The following is a 20457-nucleotide window of genomic DNA, read 5'->3' as shown; positions in this document are numbered from 1 at the left end:
TTTTAAAAACAACATTTGTCGAAGAAATATGACAAGAGCAGTGGAAGCAGCACATTGGTGAGCAGGTTAAATGGCCCACGGGTGACGCTGCTGGTACCGACTCATCCCGTCCTGTTATCATCTTCCTTTTCGGAGTTCCCAGAATATTTATTAGAAAACTGAATGAATTACCTTATTAATTAAGGTGCCAGAGACATTAAGCAGAAATAACAAATCATGAAGAATGACCTGTCCAATTAATCATATGAGCAGATTCTCTCTCTCTCTCTCTCTCTCTCTCTTCATAAAAGTATAAATCCATGGCCCAAAGCAATATGAAGAGAAACAACAGCAAATGATTTCAGCGTAATACTTTAATTCTGTCATTTCCTTTGGTGGAATTATCCCTGAAAACACAGACATGGATTTAATGTACCTATAAATCAAAGACTCCAATTGTACATAAATTAAAGACTCCAATTGTAATTGGCTTTACATCATATTGCGTAATCTGATTTATTGATAAGTAATTTTCTTCCTTTTCTTCTCGACTGTACGCTTTCTTTCCCCCACAAACTAACCAATCTAGAGGAGAATTATCCTCACTGCATATTAAAAAAAAATCATCATTGCAACATACAGTACATACCTTGTCCTAATACATGCTTTACTTTTCGACTTCTAACATACATAAGCCTAGCTGTGTGCATTTTTTGTCATTAAGCGCCATACATTTTAACAGACTGAATACTTCAAGTGTCTGTCAGCTCCCACATTCACACTGCATCTTTTCCATAAGGATCAGTCAGTCTTTAAGACACTTCTTGGTTTATATTGCATGTAGTCAGTTGAAAATAGCATTGCTACATGGGAAGTGCAATATCACAGAGTATTGGCATATTAAAGTGTCTCATCACTGTTGTCCTGCTTCCATGATGTCGCATTGTAACACAAGTCTGACAGGCTTCAGGGACATCGGGCCCACCCAAAGGTCTATAGGTCTGTCCTCCTCAGAGCTCACAGAGTTCCCCTTGAAGCCTTGTGGATCTTAGTAGTAATGCACTCTTCCGATAGTACCTGTTCCAGACCCCAGGATATCAGGCTGGCCATTCCTCCAGATCTCGCGTATGATTCGTTCCCTCTCCTCCAGTCGCTGTGCCCGTTCCAGCTCCTCAGCCGAAGTAAATACGTTCACACTCAGCGTCCCATTTGATTGGCCGGTATGATTGCCAACGGGGATTTCTGTGCTGGGCAAAGGGATAGGTGCCTCTACATCGTCCCCGTCTTCATCTTCGTCGTCTTCGCTCTCCTCGTCCTCCTCGCTGATGTCCTTTAAGTGCTTTTTCTCAGGCGTGGCGGGGGCGACGTTGGTCCGCGGCTTGCAGGAGATGCGGATGACCAGGAGGCAGAGCGTCAGCACCAGGCCGAAACACACTCCGAGCACAAAGTACAGGCCGAAGCTCTCTGGGTTTGCTGAGGAAAGAACAACATGAACAACGTATTTATACATACATACTTGTTAAATGTGTTCTACTCTGTTGTCTTTAATGTCTTTTTTATATTTCTCTTGTTTATTTGTATATTATTGTATATATGTACGACGAGAGCTACATGTAACCGGAGTCAAACCCATGTATGTGTACAAAGCTGATTCTGATTCTGATTCTGAGTGAAATGTTGCTACTCGATCTTTTGGACAGAGACCACTATGACTGGTCTATTGTGCTGGGACTTACCTTTGATGTGTGCATACGCAGCTAAGCTGTTGCTCAGGAGGTCCATTTCTTTTTTCTTCACATCCATGGTGACCTTGACTTTGATTTCTTCCCACCTGAAAAACAACAAGCATATGACACCCTATTATGACTCCATATTAAATTAGACTTCAGTGTGAAATTGGACTAAACGTAGACATCATATTCATGCTTTTTCAGGTGCTGAAAGTCTTTGAAGTCTTCCCCGAGCACCGTTCCTCCAGAGTCACATTCCGTGCAGTGCCTGGATGTCAAACCCACCGACCACAGTACTTCTTCATAGGCCATGGAGTTTGGGTGGGATGAGGCCCGAACAAAAGCTCCTTTGTGTCCTTCTAAAGTTCTGGCTTAATCTGGGATCATCATAACGCATTTGGCCCATGGCACTCTGCCTCTGCCATTCTCTCTGAACCATGACGGGCCTCTATAAAAGAGGTCAGGAGTCAACTTTCCAAGTGCCCACAAAGGACTCCTCCCTGCCTGATGGGACTCCCAGATCAATTTGTGAATCTTATTGGAAAAGAGCACTGTATTGTTGACTTGTGTGTGTTGTTTGGGCTTTTGTGTCCCTGACATTTAAGCTGTCTGTCCTCATGGCATCCTGTCAGTCCGCGGAGCTCGATTGTGTTTTAAACTGATGACTCCTTGCACTCCCAAGGAAGTCCTTCTCAAAGGAAAACCTGCGGAGCCGTGCACCAGATGTGATACAAGAACAGTTTGAATCCATTCACATTTACAATTCAATTCAATTCAGTTTATTTTGTCTAGCCCAATATCACAAATTACAAATTATCCTCAGAGGGCTTTACAATGTGTACACATACGACATCCCTGACCTTTGACCTCACATCGGATCAGGAAAAACTCCCCAAAAATAACCTTTGACAGGGAAAAAAGGGAAGAACCCTTCAGGAGAGCAACAGAGGAGGATCCCTCTCCCCGGATGGACAGAAGAATAGATGTCATGTGGACAGAAACAGTCAGTTATTTGTTTACAACAGTTATTATACATCCTCCGTGTTAACTCCACGCCACTTCCTCACTCAGTAGCTTTTGTCTCCAGGAGAAACAAGTCTGTTTCTCATCTGAAATGTTTTTTGTTGTTACCCGCATTGAATACCGAACCAGGTCTGGTTGTGCTGTTGGGTCAACCCTCCTTAGCTCCCCTATTCCTCCACCCTGCAGCCCTTTCCTGATGACTTTTTTTCCCTCCACTTTGCCATTTTGTGAACATTTTCCATCTCTTTGGCTTAATGACATCACGGTGTTGCACCATGAAACACATCCGAGTGCAGATGGCAACATATACACAGGAGAGACCAGTTCAAAATGAAAGGAAGTTCCTTTAATCGCTGCAGCGAATTGTTCACGCCATCCCTCTTTAACATGTGCTTTGTGTTGTGGATGACTGTGGGAGAAGAGAAAAAAAAGACCCCGTTCATGTGAAATGATGATGAACTCTAAAGCCGTCCCACATTTACGTGCGCACACTTTTCTCTAAGTCGAACCTCATGTCACAATACCGACAGAACACATGGATGTCCTCAAATTGCACAATCCACATGTTTGTGTTTGCATTTACTTCCAAATTGCACCCGCTGATAACCCCAGTGCCTGATTTGTGTCATGATGTGAATACCTCAATGATTTACGCAGCATATTGCTTATTTTTAATTACATTCAAGCATACAAACACACGAGTGAACCGTATGTAATGTGGCTCTCTCATGAACTTTAAAACACGGCAAACATTCTCCAGTAAAAGCAGACGTAAAAAATATAAAACTTACCACGAAATTAAACGATGTAGCACGTCCTCAGATCCAGCTCATGGTGTAAAAGAAGTTGGATAATGGGTGCAAAAATGATCACGCTTCTCTGCGTCTCTCTCCCTCGCTGTTGGATCAGGGCCGGTGATCTTTGGTCGTCAGGCTAAACCGTTCATTTGGCCGACCTGAGACGAGAGCAAACACACACACACACAGACAGACGTCAAGCCACATTAGATCCAACCTCGGTGAGGCGTCTGCAATGCAAACAACGACAGGCCTATTGCAGGATACACGGTCCAGCAAGAGACGAGAGGCAGGCTTTTCATATTTCACTGGTTCAACTGTGTTGCCTTGAGCCTGTACAGGGTACACAAACAAACACAGGAATGTATACACACGCCACTTTTTGAGTACAAAAATACATTTTAAAGAAATCCAATACAACAAATCTAGCACAAATTCTACATTTTGGAAGATTATGATGATCAGTGTCTGTTGACACTACAGCTATGTGTTTATCATTAAGGGTGTAGTTAATGGCGTTGTTGGACCTGCAGTATGCCACAGGCCGTAGTGCACCACAGAAGTCGATCAGACATGTCCTTTTTTGAAACGTGGAAAAATACAGTTAAAGCTGCAGTGTAATTGCAGCTTATGTGTTCTCTCGAAAAGTGAGGAGAATTGATTTCAGTGAGACTTTTAAACAATCTTTTGCTTAAAACATCCTAAAGTTTCCCTTTCGGCAAAGTTCCCTCACAACGTTCCCTCACAACGTTCCCTCACAAAGTTCCCTCACAACGTTCCCTCACAACGTTCCCTCACAAAGTTCCCTCACAAAGTTCCCTCACAACGTTCCCTCACAACGTTCCCTCACAACGTTCCCTCACAAAGTTCCCTCACAACGTTCCCTCACAACGTTCCCTCACAAAGTTCCCTCACAACGTTCCCTCACAAAGTTCCCTCACAACGTTCCCTCACAACGTTCCCTCACAAAGTTCCCTCACAAAGTTCCCTCACAACGTTCCCTCACAACATTCCCTCACAACGTTCCCTCACAAAGTTCCCTCACAACGTTCCCTCACAACGTTCCCTCACAAAGTTCCCTCACAACGTTCCCTCACAAAGTTCCCTCACAACGTTCCCTCACAAAGTTCCCTCACAAAGTTCCCTCACAACGTTCCCTCACAACGTTCCCTCACAACGTTCCCTCACAAAGTTCCCTCACAACGTTCCCTCACAAAGTTCCCTCACAAAGTTCCCTCACAACGTTCCCTCACAACGTTCCCTCACAACGTTCCCTCACAAAGTTCCCTCACAAAGTTCCCTCACAACGTTCCCTCACATCCCGAGCAGCTCAATCTGCCAGAAATCCTCCAAAACGGGCCCCAGAATCACTTTCCTATACTCAATAAAAGGCCTATAATGGGGGGGGGGGGTCGTGCTTTACATGCCAGGTGGGCGATCGAGGGCTGTGAAAAATGCTGCGCTGTGAACTTTTCTAACTTGTAGCCCTGTTCAGAGGAAAGCTGTAGTTGGTTTAACAGAGCCTCTGTGCTTTCCAGGGTAGATTTTGATCTTGCTGACTCTTGGCAGATTCTATGTACACTGCAGAGTGCCTGACCAAGACAGAGCTCGGGGCTAAGTGACAGAGCGGTCACTATGGTAACATGCTTCCCAGGCCACCCCCTCTGTCCCCACGGGAGCGAGACGACGGGCCTTTTGTTTTCGCAGAGCATCGTAGGGATGGACCCGTGCGCTGCCTTCCTGTCGAGCTTCCTTCCTTTCTTTGCAATTAAGAACAAGTTCATGTCCTCGCTCCCGCAGAGCCTAATCCTTCCTTACTAATGGAATCTATTCATGATTATCAAAGCAGAGCTGGAGAGCAAAGGCTTTCAATGAGATATTTAGTTTTTTGTCTCGAGGGAAATAAAGTGAATGACTGCAGCAGCTCCTCAAGCCAAGGTCAAAGCTAATGACTGGAGACCTACAGTAACGGGCCTCTTCTCACACTGGAATGCAGCAAACCTGAGCCTCATCAACACTCAGGCATCTGTTACTGGTGGTTAATGACAACTGGAGAACGGTTTAAAGCCAATCCAAACACTAATTATCTTGCCCTGTTGTTTTGTTGTGTTTTTGTTTTACCTCAAGATGGAAATTATTAACAGACCTTCTCCTCCCCAGGTATGTATTATCACAAGATTCAACTTTCAGACGTTTTCTCCGAGGGACTCAATTTGCTTACGAGTGAGAATATTGCATGGATCAAGACACCATATGGTGTTTTTGTGTGGCAAAGCTGCAAACAATATCAGTTTACAAAAATAGATTCAAAGCAATTCTGCTGGAACTCATTTATGGGGTTTAAAACAAGCTTTCCACTGCTTTTCAGTATTATGTTCCAAATAATAATCACGTCGAGAGACAAACAAAACATAACAAAATATTTTCCAATCATTTGGCTGCACAAGTGGCCACACGTGTCTTTGTGCCACGTCTGAGCTTCTGTGACGTGAATGTTTAGTCCTATTTTCTGTTGCTGCAAGCTTATCGTTTGTCGTTCCCCGGAATAATATCCTGAGGTCATCCCCTTCCCGAGTCCTTTGCACGCTGCCGACTATTAAATAATCTCTTAACCCATCCTGACGTGCCTTAAATTGTGTGGGAAACATATGTCTCCATCTCTTCATCTCATATTAAATCAAAACAAAATGTAATCCCAGCAACACATGATTGGTTTGCTCAGCTCATGTCAGCGATGTGTTATTTATGTTTATGTAAGGTCAGAGGAGAAAATGTGACTGCAGGCGGCATAAACACATCATGGTGTGTTGTGGAGGTCCTGAGAAGAGGTCAAACGCTATTTCTGACTGAGCATTGTTTCTTTTGGTTTGCTTTTAGGAGCTGAAGAAAAGCTCCACACTATCATGTTTTGTGATATTTCCGTTGTCGTCCACTTTGAGATAACCACAATGGCGCTTCCTTCCCACAGGGTTTGTCTAGACAACATCCAGGTCAAAGCCCTCAATGAGGAACATCGCCATTGTCTAAGATAAGTATGTAAAGACAGAAGGAATAAGCTGTCTTCTGCACACGGATGTCAACTGTGCTGATTCCTCAGCTGCCTCCTCACAGGGCCAGACCTCCAAAGCAAATGTCTGTCACAGAATAGAAGTCCCTTTTCCCTCGACACTTCCCCCAGTACTACTTGTTTCATAAACCAGCCACAAAACTCCCGTTGCACAATGAAGAAATCAAAGTCGGAAAGCCCTTCACTGGAATGTACGCAGGGAGTCAAGCCACATTTGATTTATACGCCGAAGATGAAAAGGTCAGATTACACAAGGGCGCGAGTCGGTGTCATTTCTTCATTGTAATGACACGCGGCGAGAAATATTTTCAATACTTTGAATTTCAGTGCAGCCGCAACAATTCTTGGCACAACGGGCGGTCGTTCTGTGGTTCGCCTGCGACAAAGCGCCACAGAATGACAATTTGAATGTGATCACATTTCATTTTCAACTTAAGTCCCCTCACAGACTCTGAGGGAGATCACAGAAGCAGTTATTAGTATTCATGGCGTTTTAAAAATAGTGTCTTTGCTCTTGATTATGTTCATTAAAATGTTCCTTTGATTATGTGGCTGCCACTGTCTGGACTTTATCAAACAAGCCAATCCAGGTAATTTATAAACTATTTTCAGCTTGCGGAGCACATTCTGAATCAACGCATGTTCCCCTTGAATAAATATACTGAATTAAAGCTCGGTCTTGGCATAGTTATTCTCCCCCTGATGAAGAACTCAGCTGAGGAAAGTCTGACGCTGTAGAACAAAAGTATCTGCTGGATGTCTCCACAAGACATTCATCACACACCTGTGATCAAGCCAGGAAACGGACTCCAAGTACTGAAACAAAATGGAACTTTGAGCTCTCCCCTGAAGAGCAGAGGTGCAGGCGATTACTTTCCACTCGGTAAACGGAGACATTGTCCAAAGCGAGATCTCCGTCCACGGCGTCTGTGGAAGCATTCATGAACGTCGACAGGATGAAAGGTCATTTATTGTGGAAGGTCTTCACATCCAACAAAGGTTGCAACGGACATTTCTGTAGAAAGTAAGAGCGCATTTCTTCCCAGTTCCTCTTGACAAAAAGATCTTGGATTTCAAGCTGTGCAAACCGTTAGTGGTGCTTCCTCCTTGTCGAAGGCCAGCCAGAGGATCTGACTGTTGCATTTGGAAACAGGACAGGCATATGGTTGCCATCAGGACAGAGACGTGGAGCCCCGGGTGAGGTTGACCTCGGACGGACCCTGGTAAGAGAGTATTTGCAAATACCTTTACGGCTTGTTTTATTCTGTCAAACGAGCCAAGTTGGAGGGGCTACACTCAAAAACAGAAGCAGATTTCTGCCAATTGTTGTCCATATCTCTCCCCTCTCTTCAACCTAAGGTTAAACAAACGGAGTGATGCACACCCTGCCTGTTCAAAAGCCTGAGGAAGTCAAGGACAGTTTATCCTCGACTTATAAACAGCAGCAACAAAAATATCTCAAACGAAGGTCCCCTCCATTGCTTGTTGTGGAGCTTTCCACCACGTCACACATCTTTGACAGCAGATGTAGTTTTGCTTTATTTGTTTGTATTTGTTGCTTTAATTTTCATCCGCACACACCTCCAGATGCATGTATGATATTTGACCCCTGCACCCATCCTAAGCATTAGGAGCACTGGGCAGTGTCTCACTCATGCAGACAGGAGATCAACCATGATGCATAAAATCTGCTGATGACGACTGTGTGTTACTATTGAAAGCACTTCAGAGAGTATTGGACTTTAGTCCAAGAGACTATGACACTACATGTTGCCCACCCATCCAACTCTCTGTAGGTAAAAACAATGAATCAAACACATTTTAAATCATATTTGAGCCTAGTCTGAACTCCAGTGTGCTGCCAGCTGCAAAGACAAACAGCTCCAGTGAATGCAAAGTTAGAACTTGCCACAACTTTTATTAGGTTTCCTCTTGAGTGGGTCTTAACTGGAAATACATTGAGATATAAACCTGTGTTGTTTGTGCAGCATTCAAACTTTGACAGTTTTGTTAGATTAGACGAGTCGATCTTATCCAAACTTCTTGAATGTGGTTTAGTGTTTGATATAGTTTCTGAAAAAAAGCTTTGTTTAGTCATGTGTTGATGTATATGGCTTTGGGCTTGCACTTTATTTGACACGGACTAAATGAACAACAGCTTCAGCTTCAAGTACAAAAACCTTTCCAGGAATAAACGCAGACTCAAACCAGTCAGGCATTGTCGGACAGTTATTAATTTGACTTTACACACTGCATTTTTGAGCAAGAGTAGGGTTGTAAATTGAAAATGACTCAGTATGTGACGCCAGCTCGGCTAAGAGTAACTGCAACCCTTGTCTCAATAAATCCCTGTGTATCTTTAGGTCATAAAAAGAGAACCACAGTGCACTGCTTGTCCTGTGAAGAGCATATTTTGTGGACGATGGCAGGTAATGGGAGATATGGGACTAAGCTGTGGGTTAGGGCAAGTGGTTAATAGCCACTTGATGTGTTCCTGATGTGAGGCAGAGTCTGAATACTTTAGTATGTAAATCAAAGATGTCTTGTGTACCATCTTCATACAGTTGTTACCACGGTACCAATCAAACGGCGCTCATGGCATCCAGAAGCCACATTGAAACTTCGGCTGTGTGTGTGTTTGCTGACATGGTTTAGTTGTGTGTGTCTGTGTGCTGCTAGTCACTGATTGTCTGTGTATGTTGAAATGGATTCATATGAACATTCCTCCATAATTCTCCAAAGCAGTGGGCTTTGGCGAAATTTTGAAATCGTCCGTCGTCGTCAGAGCTCTAAAAGTAGAGCCATGATTTCACCCTTTCCATCGATCTGGGCCACCATCCAGCAGCATGCCAACGCCACACACTGTATCAATTACATGGACCCTGCAGATTACTCCGTGACACAAAACATGTGTTTGCCCTCAGTGTGATTGGGTCTGTAGCGTTTACTTCATAGAGCTAATGAACATGGTGCGGCTCCACAAGATTTAGGGGGTTCAGAAAAGTTTGTGTCGTAAAAGTGAAGGATGGTGCACATTTTCTGCTATTTAAAAGGCCTCTATGACTTCTAATGGCCTATAATAGCGACCAGTAGTAGTTAACAGTATTGCCATCCGTCATGGTTTCTTTAGAATTATAGTAGCATCTTATGTTTCTATAGATAGAGATGAGTAAATGCGCCTTTTAAAACAAATCAAACAGAAAAACATTCTGTTGGGTCTTTTCAGTAACTTCCTCATCACATGGGAAGATAATTAACACTTTGTCATTTGCTTTTGGGGGTAAGGAATAAAATGTTATGTGACAGTTATTAGCTTGTGGGGCTGGGGGAGAAAATACACTCAAGAAAAAAAGAGATCTCAGAGCTGTTTTGTCATTGGTTCTTAACTTCTAGGACATTGAATCGTGGTTTTGTGTCTGATTCTCTATTTGATGACTGCATCCAGACTATGACGAACTCAATCTTGGGTCAACACCCTTTTGCTAATATCATTTTACACATGTACCAAATATATTATAGTTATAGTATTGTAAGTGTTGCATCCTGTTTGACCAAATATTCATGTATAGTTTCAACCAAACAAAAGGTTCACTTCTGAGCACGCTCAAAGGCATTTCTGTGTGCATTTCAGTTTCATATGTGTGTGTCTAGCTATATGCTTGTATGTGCGTGTTTGTATCCGAAATAGGAGTGTAAGCTCAGGCCAATGGAATTAGCGTGTCAAACATCTGCCCGAGCTTAAACAGGCAAGTGTCTGGACGAGTGAAGCTCCTACTAGAAAGCAATAAGCCGTGAGTCCTGTAAGACATCAGGGGTTGATGGGAGCTTTGCTCAACACAGCTTGTGAGACAAGTCATTCATCAAACTCCCTTTCCTCTATTACTCTAAAATATCCTCCTGGTTACTCAATGCCAGTGAGATTAGAGCTGCAGTGGTGAGCAGCACATAAGTTCTTGCCAATTATATCTTCATATTGAACTATTCATAAAGTGAATGGTGACGTTAACAGGATTATCTCACAGGTAAAGTGCACTGAGTACCTTTTGTTTATGAAAGGAATTCATCTTACCCAACTGCTGCATGAAATACCTTAAACTTGCTATCTTTCTAATAGCCAGTGTGACACTTTGGTTGCAGGTGTCTTAATATAGTCGATGAGAAAATTGCTAGTTTCAAGTTTTCTTCAATACAGCATGGTGTTCATTTGGTAAAAGATCATCCCATTTAGGGTAAAGTAGGGTACGGTTTCCAGATTGGGAGTTTTAGACGTATTAGGACTTCACATTGTGTTTCAGATCAAGAAAGTGTAAAATGTTGTCATCGAAAAATGTTTTATTCAGCATTCGGTTGTACTTAGCTTTACCTTCTCATGTCACTTCTGATTGTAAAAAGCCTGATGGCCATGGCCAAAAAACAAAAAAGCAAAGGCTAAAATGTCAGATTCCAGGTTTCAAAACAGTAGTCCACAAACCAAGACGTCACGGTGACTACGTCCACTTCTTATATCCAGTGAATGGCTAGATTATCGTGTTTTAAGACACTTTGTACAGGATTATAGAATGGTTGGAAGGTTAACAAGTATTTAATGAATCCCCTTAAATTCTAAAACATAAGGATGTCTTTTCAGTTTGCAGTGAATTGCAGGCATTGACTAACAAATAACAGATAGCAGCGGGAATAGTAGACAGTGAGCAGCACCAGTGATCTGGTTAAATGGCTGCATGTCATTGTCAAAATATGCGTCATAAAATCTATTCTCATGGTATCTCCACATTTCATTCATTAATTACTCATCTCTCCTGTTAAGATATGACTATCCTTGGTCTCCAGTAGAGGTCAATCCGAGTCTTAGGTCAGTACAGGTGTGATTTGGTTAAAAGTGGAAATATGTTCTGCCAAAGCACAAACTGGGATGTGTAAGGGACCCACTGGTGGGGTACAGTCTTGCAAATGGTCAGGCTGAACTGTATTTTGAATTTGAATTGTCTGCGTGTCCATAAAGACACATTATAAACATGAAGACTTTTACTTATTACTCATTACCTAAGTACTACTAGTTAGAATAGGAAATGAAAGAAGCTGCTTTATACTCTAAATGGGAGAACACCCCCTTGGACTATTTAGTTAGACTAAATGTGGTTCCTAGAGTCTTCAAAATTAGGATGGGAGCCAGAGCCTTCAGTTATCAAGCTCCTCTTTTATGGAACCAGCTTCCACTTTCAGTCCAGGAGGCAGACACAGTCACCTCATTCAAGAATAGACTTAAGACTTTCCTCTTTAATAGTGCTTATAGTTAGGGCTGAATCAGGTTTGCCCTGGTCCAGCCCCTTGATATGCTGCTATAGGCTTATAGGCTGCTGGGGGATGTTTTAGGATACACTGAGCACCTCTCTCCTCTTCTCTCTCTCCTTATGGATGAATTTACATCTCTCCATTGCACCTTATTAACTCTGCTTCCTCCCCGGAGTCGTTGTGACTTCACGTCTCATAGGGTCCATTGGACCTGGAGGTGTCTGATGCCTGGTGAGCCGGCCTCCCACCTTGGCCCTGCTGATGCCCCGCCCCCTCCTCTCTACCTCCTTCTGTTTCATGGATTGGAGTTCCATTCATACATTGTCATATTCATGTAATGTGTTTATGTAACTTTGTAATGCTGTTCATTCTGTACACATGACATCTATTGCTTCTGTCCATCCGGGGAGAGGGATCCTCCTCTGTTGCTCTCCTGAAGGGTTCTTCCCTTTTTTCCCTGTCAAAGGTTATTTTTGGGGAGTTTTTCCTGATCCGATGTGAGGTCCTGGCACAGGGATGTCGTATGTATACAGATTGTAAAGCCCTCTGAGGATAATTTGTAATTTGTGATATTGGGATATACAAAATAAACTGAATTAAATTGAATTAAATCAGACAAATTCATTGTTTATGGAGATGCTCCAGGCTTTTTACAATATGACTTCATTACATGCATGGTTTCTGTCCTTTTAGGAGATAACACTAACAAATAACAACACATTTGACCCCTTATCTTGGAAGAGGTTGTGTTTGTTTCTTGTCACTGGGAAAATGCTGTGGGGTTCTTTTTGCCTAAACAATCTATGCTTTGTTTAGATTGAAATTTACGGTATCTCCCCCTGCAAACAGATTGGTACTCTTGGAGTTTAGACATGCAGTTCAAATTAGAGTCTCTGACCTCTGGGTAAATGGAGTAAGTTAACAACCATCCTTGGGACGGATAAGACAGGACGACTGATAACTAACAGTGGGGTTTTGGGAAAAGGAAAGCCGGCTGGCATAAATAGCATAGAGAGGTCACACAGGAGTCAACTCTTCCCAGTCGGCCTTGAAAGGGTTACTTAACCAAGCATTCACACTCATCCTATGGAAGGTTATCTGATCGACTGGAGGAGGCAAAGCTAAAGTGCTGCCGGCCCTCTCGGATTGTGTGAATTAAAGGAGAGCCCTGAGAGCACCCCAGCCCTTTGCAGCCTGCACCCATCACCTCCCTCTACCCTCATCTTGCCTTCTCCCTGATAAGAGGTGCTAACCGCAAACGTCCAGTTAGAGAGAGAGAGAGATATGGGAGCAGAAGCATATGGTCAAATGCTGTCCTTCATGAATGTGTCAATAAGTTCACATAAAAAAATACAGCTGAAAAAGAAACAGAGCCACATGCACCATGTGCACACTTTTCATGGCTTATTTTGAGATCCTGTGACGTCGCCCACCTCAGTTGTTTTTGATTAGAGGACATCAGCTTCTTCTCCCGAGAAACACAAAAAGCAACAGGATGTTTTATTTGATTGTAACATGGTGACAGCTAATTTATCACCACAAGGTTAGCCAATGGCAGCTGCACAGGACAGCCAACTCCTGTGCGGTCCTGTCTCAACGATAAATGCAGCATCAGCTCCTCTTTGGCAGCGGTAAATCAAACACATGCAGAAAACACACACATTTACCAGGACAACACTGAAAAACTGACACTGCTTGGACGGATGTGAAAATTTAGCCTCATCTTGAATTGATATTTACAAAACAGAGCACTCCACCGTAATAAGATATGGTTATTACTGTAAACAAAAGTCAACAGAACTGTTTCACTTCTGTCATATTTAACCACATTTTATAATGAAAATATAAACAAGCACTCAAGAAATTTACAATTCATTTCATTCGAGCTGCTGTAATGGAAACCAGATATCAAAGTTTAAGGCACAAGGAAGTTTTCCCAAACATAAGCACCTCTAAACGAGCCTGCCAAACTAACGTTTTAGTTCACATGAGATGCAGAGCCGGAAAACTGCAGACACTATACAGAGAAAGTTCCCCCATTGTACAATGACAGTGAGAAAAGCTATGGTTCACTGGGGGTTCTATGGTACTATACACACACTAAAAAGTGTCAAACTCACCGGTCTGTGATGAAAAGAAACGTCCCTCTGAAACGGTTCAGTCCACACAGGAAAGCTTCGGGCAAAGCCTTCTTTCCCTCAAAATGTAGAACCAAACACAGTATCACAAGCAGTCCTGACTGTTTCACTTGAGTCCCTGTTGTTGCTGTGGTCAAGTCCTGAAGAGCGTGTGTGTGCGTGTGTGTGTGTGTGTGTGTGTCCGCCTGAGAGAGTGTGTGTACAGAGTCTGGGGAAGAGGTGGTAACTTCCTCTCGAAGTTGGAGACGTGGTGAGTAAGAGAGTTTTCTCTCTTGCGGCTCCAATCCACGAGAAGCAGGAAAAGCTGTCATGCTATCCCCCTTTTCAGATGGAAAAAAAAGGAACAGCCTAAAAAGGGCAAGCTCGGGGACGAGGGGAGGGAGGAAAGCAGTGTGTGTGTGTGTGTGTGTGTGTGTGTGGGTTGGGGGGGGGGGGGGGGGTTCTTTTCCTCTGTTGTTAAGGAAACCGGCAGAGAGCAACTCCAGGCAAAATAGCTCAGGTTTTCCATGCACAGTTCAGTGTGACAGGAAAACAACAACATATATAGCCGATGTGTAGCTACTGTAAAAGCATACTTTTACAACAAGTAGGTTGTTGCTTTGTAGGTCTACGAGGAACAGTTTGCCATTTTTGGAAATACTCCTCTCTTTCTTGTTAAAAGTTTGGTACCACTCGCTCCTTCCTGTAAGCTACATGCGAGGTGCCAGCAGCCGGTTAGCTTCCAGTCTTTATACTAAACTGGACTAACTAGCTGCAGCCCTACATTTACTGGTGGGGTATGAGAGGTATTGTTCTCTGACTCTTGACAAGAAAGCAAATAAGCATATTTCCTTATATAATATTAAGAAATGCATTAGTTCTAGTTTTGTTGGATGAAAATGAAAAGAAACACATTTATCCTCCAGGTGAAGTTATCTATGAGATTATACTCTCTAGATATTCATCATCAAGTCTCTAAGTGTGCATGCAACATAAACTACAATGTGCTGGCAGCAAGTGTCACAAGAGCCTCCCCAGAACGCTGACCATACGATGGACAATGCCCTGCGTTTTGAACTAACTTGAATTCAGAAATGTTGCTGCAGTGTGCAGCAATAAAGTGAAGGCTATTTGATTTTGTTGAAGTGGCACCACACAAAACATGGCAAGCGTGTAATCTCAATAATATGTCAACTCCCATGCTGAAGGAGGTTGCATACTAATTGATAACAGCTGCGAGCTGAAAAAACTCTTTTGGCAGATTGCGTCAATGATTGACAACACAACCGAGGCAACGCTGACCACAATGATCTTTTTCTAGTTCCAGGACGTTGTCAACATTTGAATTCACAGCACACACTCTGGAACTCATGCACGTCATATTTTGCAAACAGCATCACAACCAACGTTTCTTCAACTTTTAAGAGCCTTTCACTCTCCCTGTGGGCTTAGCCGTAAATCTGGTAGCCACCAAGCTCTACCTTGACCACATTATATAAAAGCCATGCGCCCGAGAGGCCATAGTGACACTTGTGATTAACGTTGCCCCGACTCTTCATGGGAAAAAAAGGAAGAAAAGCTCAGAGCGGTGAAATCAAGCGTTCATTTTATTCTTCCAGCAGGTCAGCGTTAGAGCAGAGTTATTGTGCTACACCCTGCTGGGGTTTGAAAGAACATCCTGGTCTCCATCCCACACATGCTCTCCTAAACCCGCTCGCTAACTTGAGCAGCCTGTCAATGAGTGGCCCACAAAATCTTGTGATAGACTCACTTCAGTTAAAATTGCATTAAATACTGGACCCACAGGGCTTTTCATCACTCCAAATCAAACATCCTCCCACTGCCTCTTTCTCAAATTTCAGCTTTCCCCTATCCCCTCATTAAAAAAAAAGAATCCTCAATGCAAACGAAACAAAAAGGTTCCCCCTCCCCGGTCATCTCAATCAATGAAGAGGTGTGTAGGGGGCTGGAGCAAGGGTTTCGTGAAAAGCTTGATTTAAATGTTTCTGAGCTGCATCCGTGATCACATTCCTGCCTGGATCTCTTCATGTCTGGCAGATGTCCACCTGTCCCGGGGGCTGATTCATACCCCACTGGTTTGGTCCGATGAGGGTGGATAAGGTACGGGTAGTGGAACGGAGAGAGACAGAGGAAGGAAGAAGAGAAGAGGAAGGAAGACAATTCAAGCAAGAGAAATGTGAGAGGAGGTGAAAATTAGGCTTAAAGAGAAATGAGAGCAGTCTAATTACAGGGCACATGTGGCTCCCAAGGCGGACTTTTTCTGGATCATGTCAGACAAACCTGAACGTGCCAGAGTGGAGTTCAATGCAAATACACGGTATATCATGACAAGCTGTTGCGGAGGTGATAACAGGGAGGGATATGGGGCTGATGACCGGGGAGAGTCTGTCTGCAGGTGGGAAGGGATGAAACAAGCAGTGAAGGTGCATGTGTGTGTGTATGTGTGGACGGAGGGGGATGGTGGGGAAATTTAAACAAGATAGCACTCGTTCACAAAGCTCACAGCTGGTGTGAAGGCGATACGCTCAAAACAGGTTTCCGAGGAACAAAAGCTAACTATCGTCTTTAACCTAGATTAATATTTGCAGTGCTTTTAATGAGAGAGTCGCCTCACCCACTCATTTTCCAAAGGTTGCCACACAGGGCCTTTGTTGGCTATCTGCACTGTAGGGATGCCGTGTGAATGAATGGCGCATGGCGACCTTTGATGTGAGGCTGTGTTTGTCTGTTACAGATTAGAAAGCACAGAAAACCAAGAAAAGAAACACTTAAGCTCAAGAAAAGAGGCTGAAGAGCAAACACAACACAATCCACTTGGAGGAAAGCAGTGATTTTTTTCCTCCTGAAGAATAGTAATAATCTGATATGGAAGACAGAGGAAAAAAACACCACCCATAGGTGAGTCATCTGCACACTGAAATGAATATCCTAGGAGCTCGCCCAGAGAAAATTGCCATTGTTCTTTCATAAATCAAAACATGCTGAGATATCAAACTGTAAACACATGTTGCCAAGAGGTTTAGCTATGGCAATTCTGATTAGGAAACAACAGGAGAATAGGCAGACAAGGAGAGAGAAAGAAATCATTGTCACTTTTTAATGTAGGTTATTAACAAGCTTGTCAAAGTACAAACACTTTGGCAATCACAAACTGCTTATTATAACCTCCTTGGTAAACCTGAAGATGGGTCCTGTCTAGGTCTTCACTTTCAGGTACTCTCCACACCCTGTTCCCAGAGCACGGAAACACATGTCTCTTTGGCCCCTGGTGCCCCCACATACAGAAATTCACTGAGGGCGTACCTGCCTGCAATAGCTTCTTTATGGGACAGATGGGATCCCAGAACAGGGAGCTCCTGTGCACAGGGCTTGTTTTGTGATCATAAGTCTGATCTCCATCCTGCTGTGACGTTCCACTCCCTCGGCATGCATACATAATAAATTATATGTAGGCACATAGAGACACACTAGCATGCATGTATGGAGACGCATTAGCACATACTGTACGTACTGACCGACTCAGTGATCTTTGCATGTATTCAATTTCAATTCAGTTTATTTTGTATAGCCCAATATCACAAATTCCAAATTTTCCTCAGAGGGCTTTACAATCTGTACACATACGACATCCCTGACCTTTGACCTCACATCGAATCAGGAAAAACTCCCCCAAAAATAACCTTTCACAGGAAAAAAAGGGAAGAAACCTTCAGGAGAGCAACAAAGGAGGATCCCTCTCCCCGGATGGACAGAAGCAATAGATGGCTCACCAGGCATCAGACACCTCCAGGTCCAATGGACCCTATGAGACGTGAAGTCACAAAGACTCCGGGGAGGAAGCAGAGTTAATAAGGTGCAATGGAGAGATGTAAATTCATCCATAAGTAGAGAGAGAAGAGGAGAGAGGTGCTCAGTGTATCCTAAAACATCCCCCAGCAGCCTATAAGCCTATAGCAGCATATCAAGGGGCTGGACCAGGGCAAACCTGATTCAGCCCTAACTATAAGCACTATTAAAGAGGAAAGTCTTAAGTCTATTCTTGAATGAGGTGACTGTGTCTGCCTCCCAGACTGAAAGTGGAAGCTGGTTCCATAGAAGAGGAGCTTGATAGTAGTAGTTGATGTAGTATTTGATACTCCGTCATCCTCCTTAATAACAAGCTTAAAGGGTCAGTTCACCCACGCAGACAGTTTTGGTTTATTAGCGTAGGTTCTGAGAATTTGGTCTATTTAACTATAGAGGTTAACCAAATAGTCACTATATCTCCCCAAACTTGTATCTATTCTTTTCTAAGGGCCATTGTTGTCATTCTGTTCTTGAGACTGTACAGTATATACATGTATTTCTGAAGCTAAAAAGCTTGCTCACTGTTTAAGTTTGTTAGCTCTGTTGCCGACAGGACCAGAAGGCAGTTCATTCCAATGTATCTGTGCCACCGACTCCTGCACCTGTCAAACTGCTGACAATGGCTTCCTTCCTTTTACACATGCTGTTGGTCAAAGTTCACCAAAGTTGAACTTCACTTGAAACCTTTGTCTGGATTTACTTTAGCTGTTGTTTATTTTGTCCTCACTATGATCCACTAATAGTGTGACGCTACAGTATATCATATTGTCCATTATGTATGATTTTGGAAACACGTCACCCATCCAATATGCTGAACAGAAAGGAGATTGAGGGAGCGGTCTGTTTGGTATTAGGCGGGAAGCCTGAGACAGGAAATGGCCGAGAGGCGGCCCATCCACAGAGCCAGGCAGTGGTCACACAACCGTGAGGGCCAAGATAAGGCCCTAGTGTTCACACTCGCCCCCACCCAACTCTCTGTCATTTTTCACAGTGGGGTTGACAGAGATTAATCGAGTGGAGGGATTGAAAAAATGAAGGAGAAGTTAAGGGGTGAGATTAAACAAACACTTTGGCAACTCATCGTGGCTCTCCCTGCCTCCTCGGTCACGTAGTTTCCCTTCCTCCCTAACTCCTCTTTGGCCTCAATGCGTGACAGTGAGTTGCCAAAAGCACAATCTCACATTCCTCCTGCGCAGTTTATCATGATGATGATCCTGGTGTCAAGTTTTATTAAATTAAATCAAAATACTCAGGTTTCATTTATTTATTTATTTTTATAGTGAGCATTCCTTGCAAAATAGGAGACTGTGTCAGGGTTTCATTGTCATGAGAGAATGTTCTGAATGTAAAATATGAATGTACCTTAAAGTGATTTCACAGGGCATATGTTATTTAAAAGAGGACTGGTGTTCCACTTAAAACAAAATTCTATTGCTGAAGCTGTGCACATCACAAAGACTGTGCAGGAGGCCACGACTGAAACGTCTCTTTTATGAACCCGTCTTATTTAGCATATTTAAGAATAGCTCTTTGTTTACATGTACTACTTTGAAACTATGTGACTGACCAGCTTCCTCCAGCAGCCTTGAAGTGCTGGATATAGAGGATATAGTGTTAAAGCCCTGCAGTGGATTCCTCTATAAGCTTGGATTATGTCCTGAATAACAGCTTTATTAACAGCCAGTCACATTAATTCACTGCCGAGAGCACAGAGAGAGTCACATCCATCTGAGAGAAACACGGTCAGCTGCAGTCTGAGATAATGAATCATTATTTCCAGCTCTGGACACTTCTGCCAGCAGCACCACTCCTAGCAACACCAAAAGTCCCCGTCTGTTGACACACGAGGCATAATGATGGGCTTTCTTCTACAGGGAACTGTAAATGATGCTAAGTATATGCCCCAAAAAAAGCATTCAATTCAATTCAATTCAATTCAGTTTATTTTGTATAGCCCAATATCACAAATTACAAATTTGCCTCAGAGGGCTTTACAATCTGTACACATACGACATCCCTGACCTTTGACCTCACATCGAATCAGGAAAAACTCCCCAAAAATAACCTTTGACAGGGAAAAAAGGGAAGAAACCTTCAGGAGAGCAACAGAGGAGGATCCCTCTCCCCGGATGGACAGAAGCAATAGATGTCATGTGGACAGAATGAACAGCATTTACAAAGTTACATAAACACATTACATGAATATGACAATGTATGAATGGAACTCCAATCCATGAAACAGAAGGAGGTAGAGAGGAGGGGGCGGGGCATCAGCAGGGCCAAGGTGGGAGGCCGGCTCACCAGCATCAGACACCTCCAGGTCCAATGGACCCTATGAGACGTGAAGTCACGACTCCGGGGAGGAAGCAGAGTTAATAAGGTGCAATGGAGAGATGTAAATCCATCCATAAGGAGAGAGAGAAGAGGAGATAGGTGCTCAGTGTATCCTAAAACATCCCCCAGCAGCCTATAAGCCCATAGCAGCATATCAAGGGGCTGGACCAGGGCAAACCTGATTCAGCCCTAACTATAAGCACTATCAAACAGGAAAGTCTTAAGTCTATTCTTGAATGAGGTGACTGTGT

At 43.3% G+C, this 20457-nt stretch overlaps 1 protein-coding gene across 1 annotated transcript; it reads right to left on the bottom strand.

The window, feature by feature from the left end:
* Window positions 1-335: 335 nt before the first annotated feature.
* On the bottom strand, window positions 336-14302 carry eva1ba (eva-1 homolog Ba (C. elegans)). The gene is made up of 4 exons (XM_034554458.1): window positions 14009-14302; window positions 3524-3687; window positions 1716-1810; window positions 336-1452 (listed from the first exon to the last, which is right to left on the bottom strand). Exons 3-4 carry the CDS (start codon window positions 1780-1782, stop codon window positions 1028-1030), a joined length of 492 nt encoding a protein of 163 aa, XP_034410349.1. The 5' UTR covers window positions 1783-1810; window positions 3524-3687; window positions 14009-14302; the 3' UTR covers window positions 336-1027.
* Window positions 14303-20457: the final 6155 nt, after the last annotated feature.

This window comes from Cyclopterus lumpus, chromosome 16 (genome assembly GCF_009769545.1).
Source record: "Cyclopterus lumpus isolate fCycLum1 chromosome 16, fCycLum1.pri, whole genome shotgun sequence".
Classification (NCBI taxonomy): domain Eukaryota; kingdom Metazoa; phylum Chordata; class Actinopteri; order Perciformes; family Cyclopteridae; genus Cyclopterus; species Cyclopterus lumpus.
This window is presented reverse-complemented; position numbering and strand designations above follow the sequence as displayed.

Bases quoted from the DNA above. Each gene is read 5' to 3' on its own strand.
- eva1ba (XM_034554458.1), bottom strand. From the start codon at position 1,782: ATGGATGTGAAGAAAAAAGAAATGGACCTCCTGAGCAACAGCTTAGCT. The intron at 1,453-1,715 runs GTAAGTCCCAGC...TTCTTTCCTCAG, and splicing joins TGCGTATGCACACATCAAAG to CAAACCCAGAGAGCTTCGGC.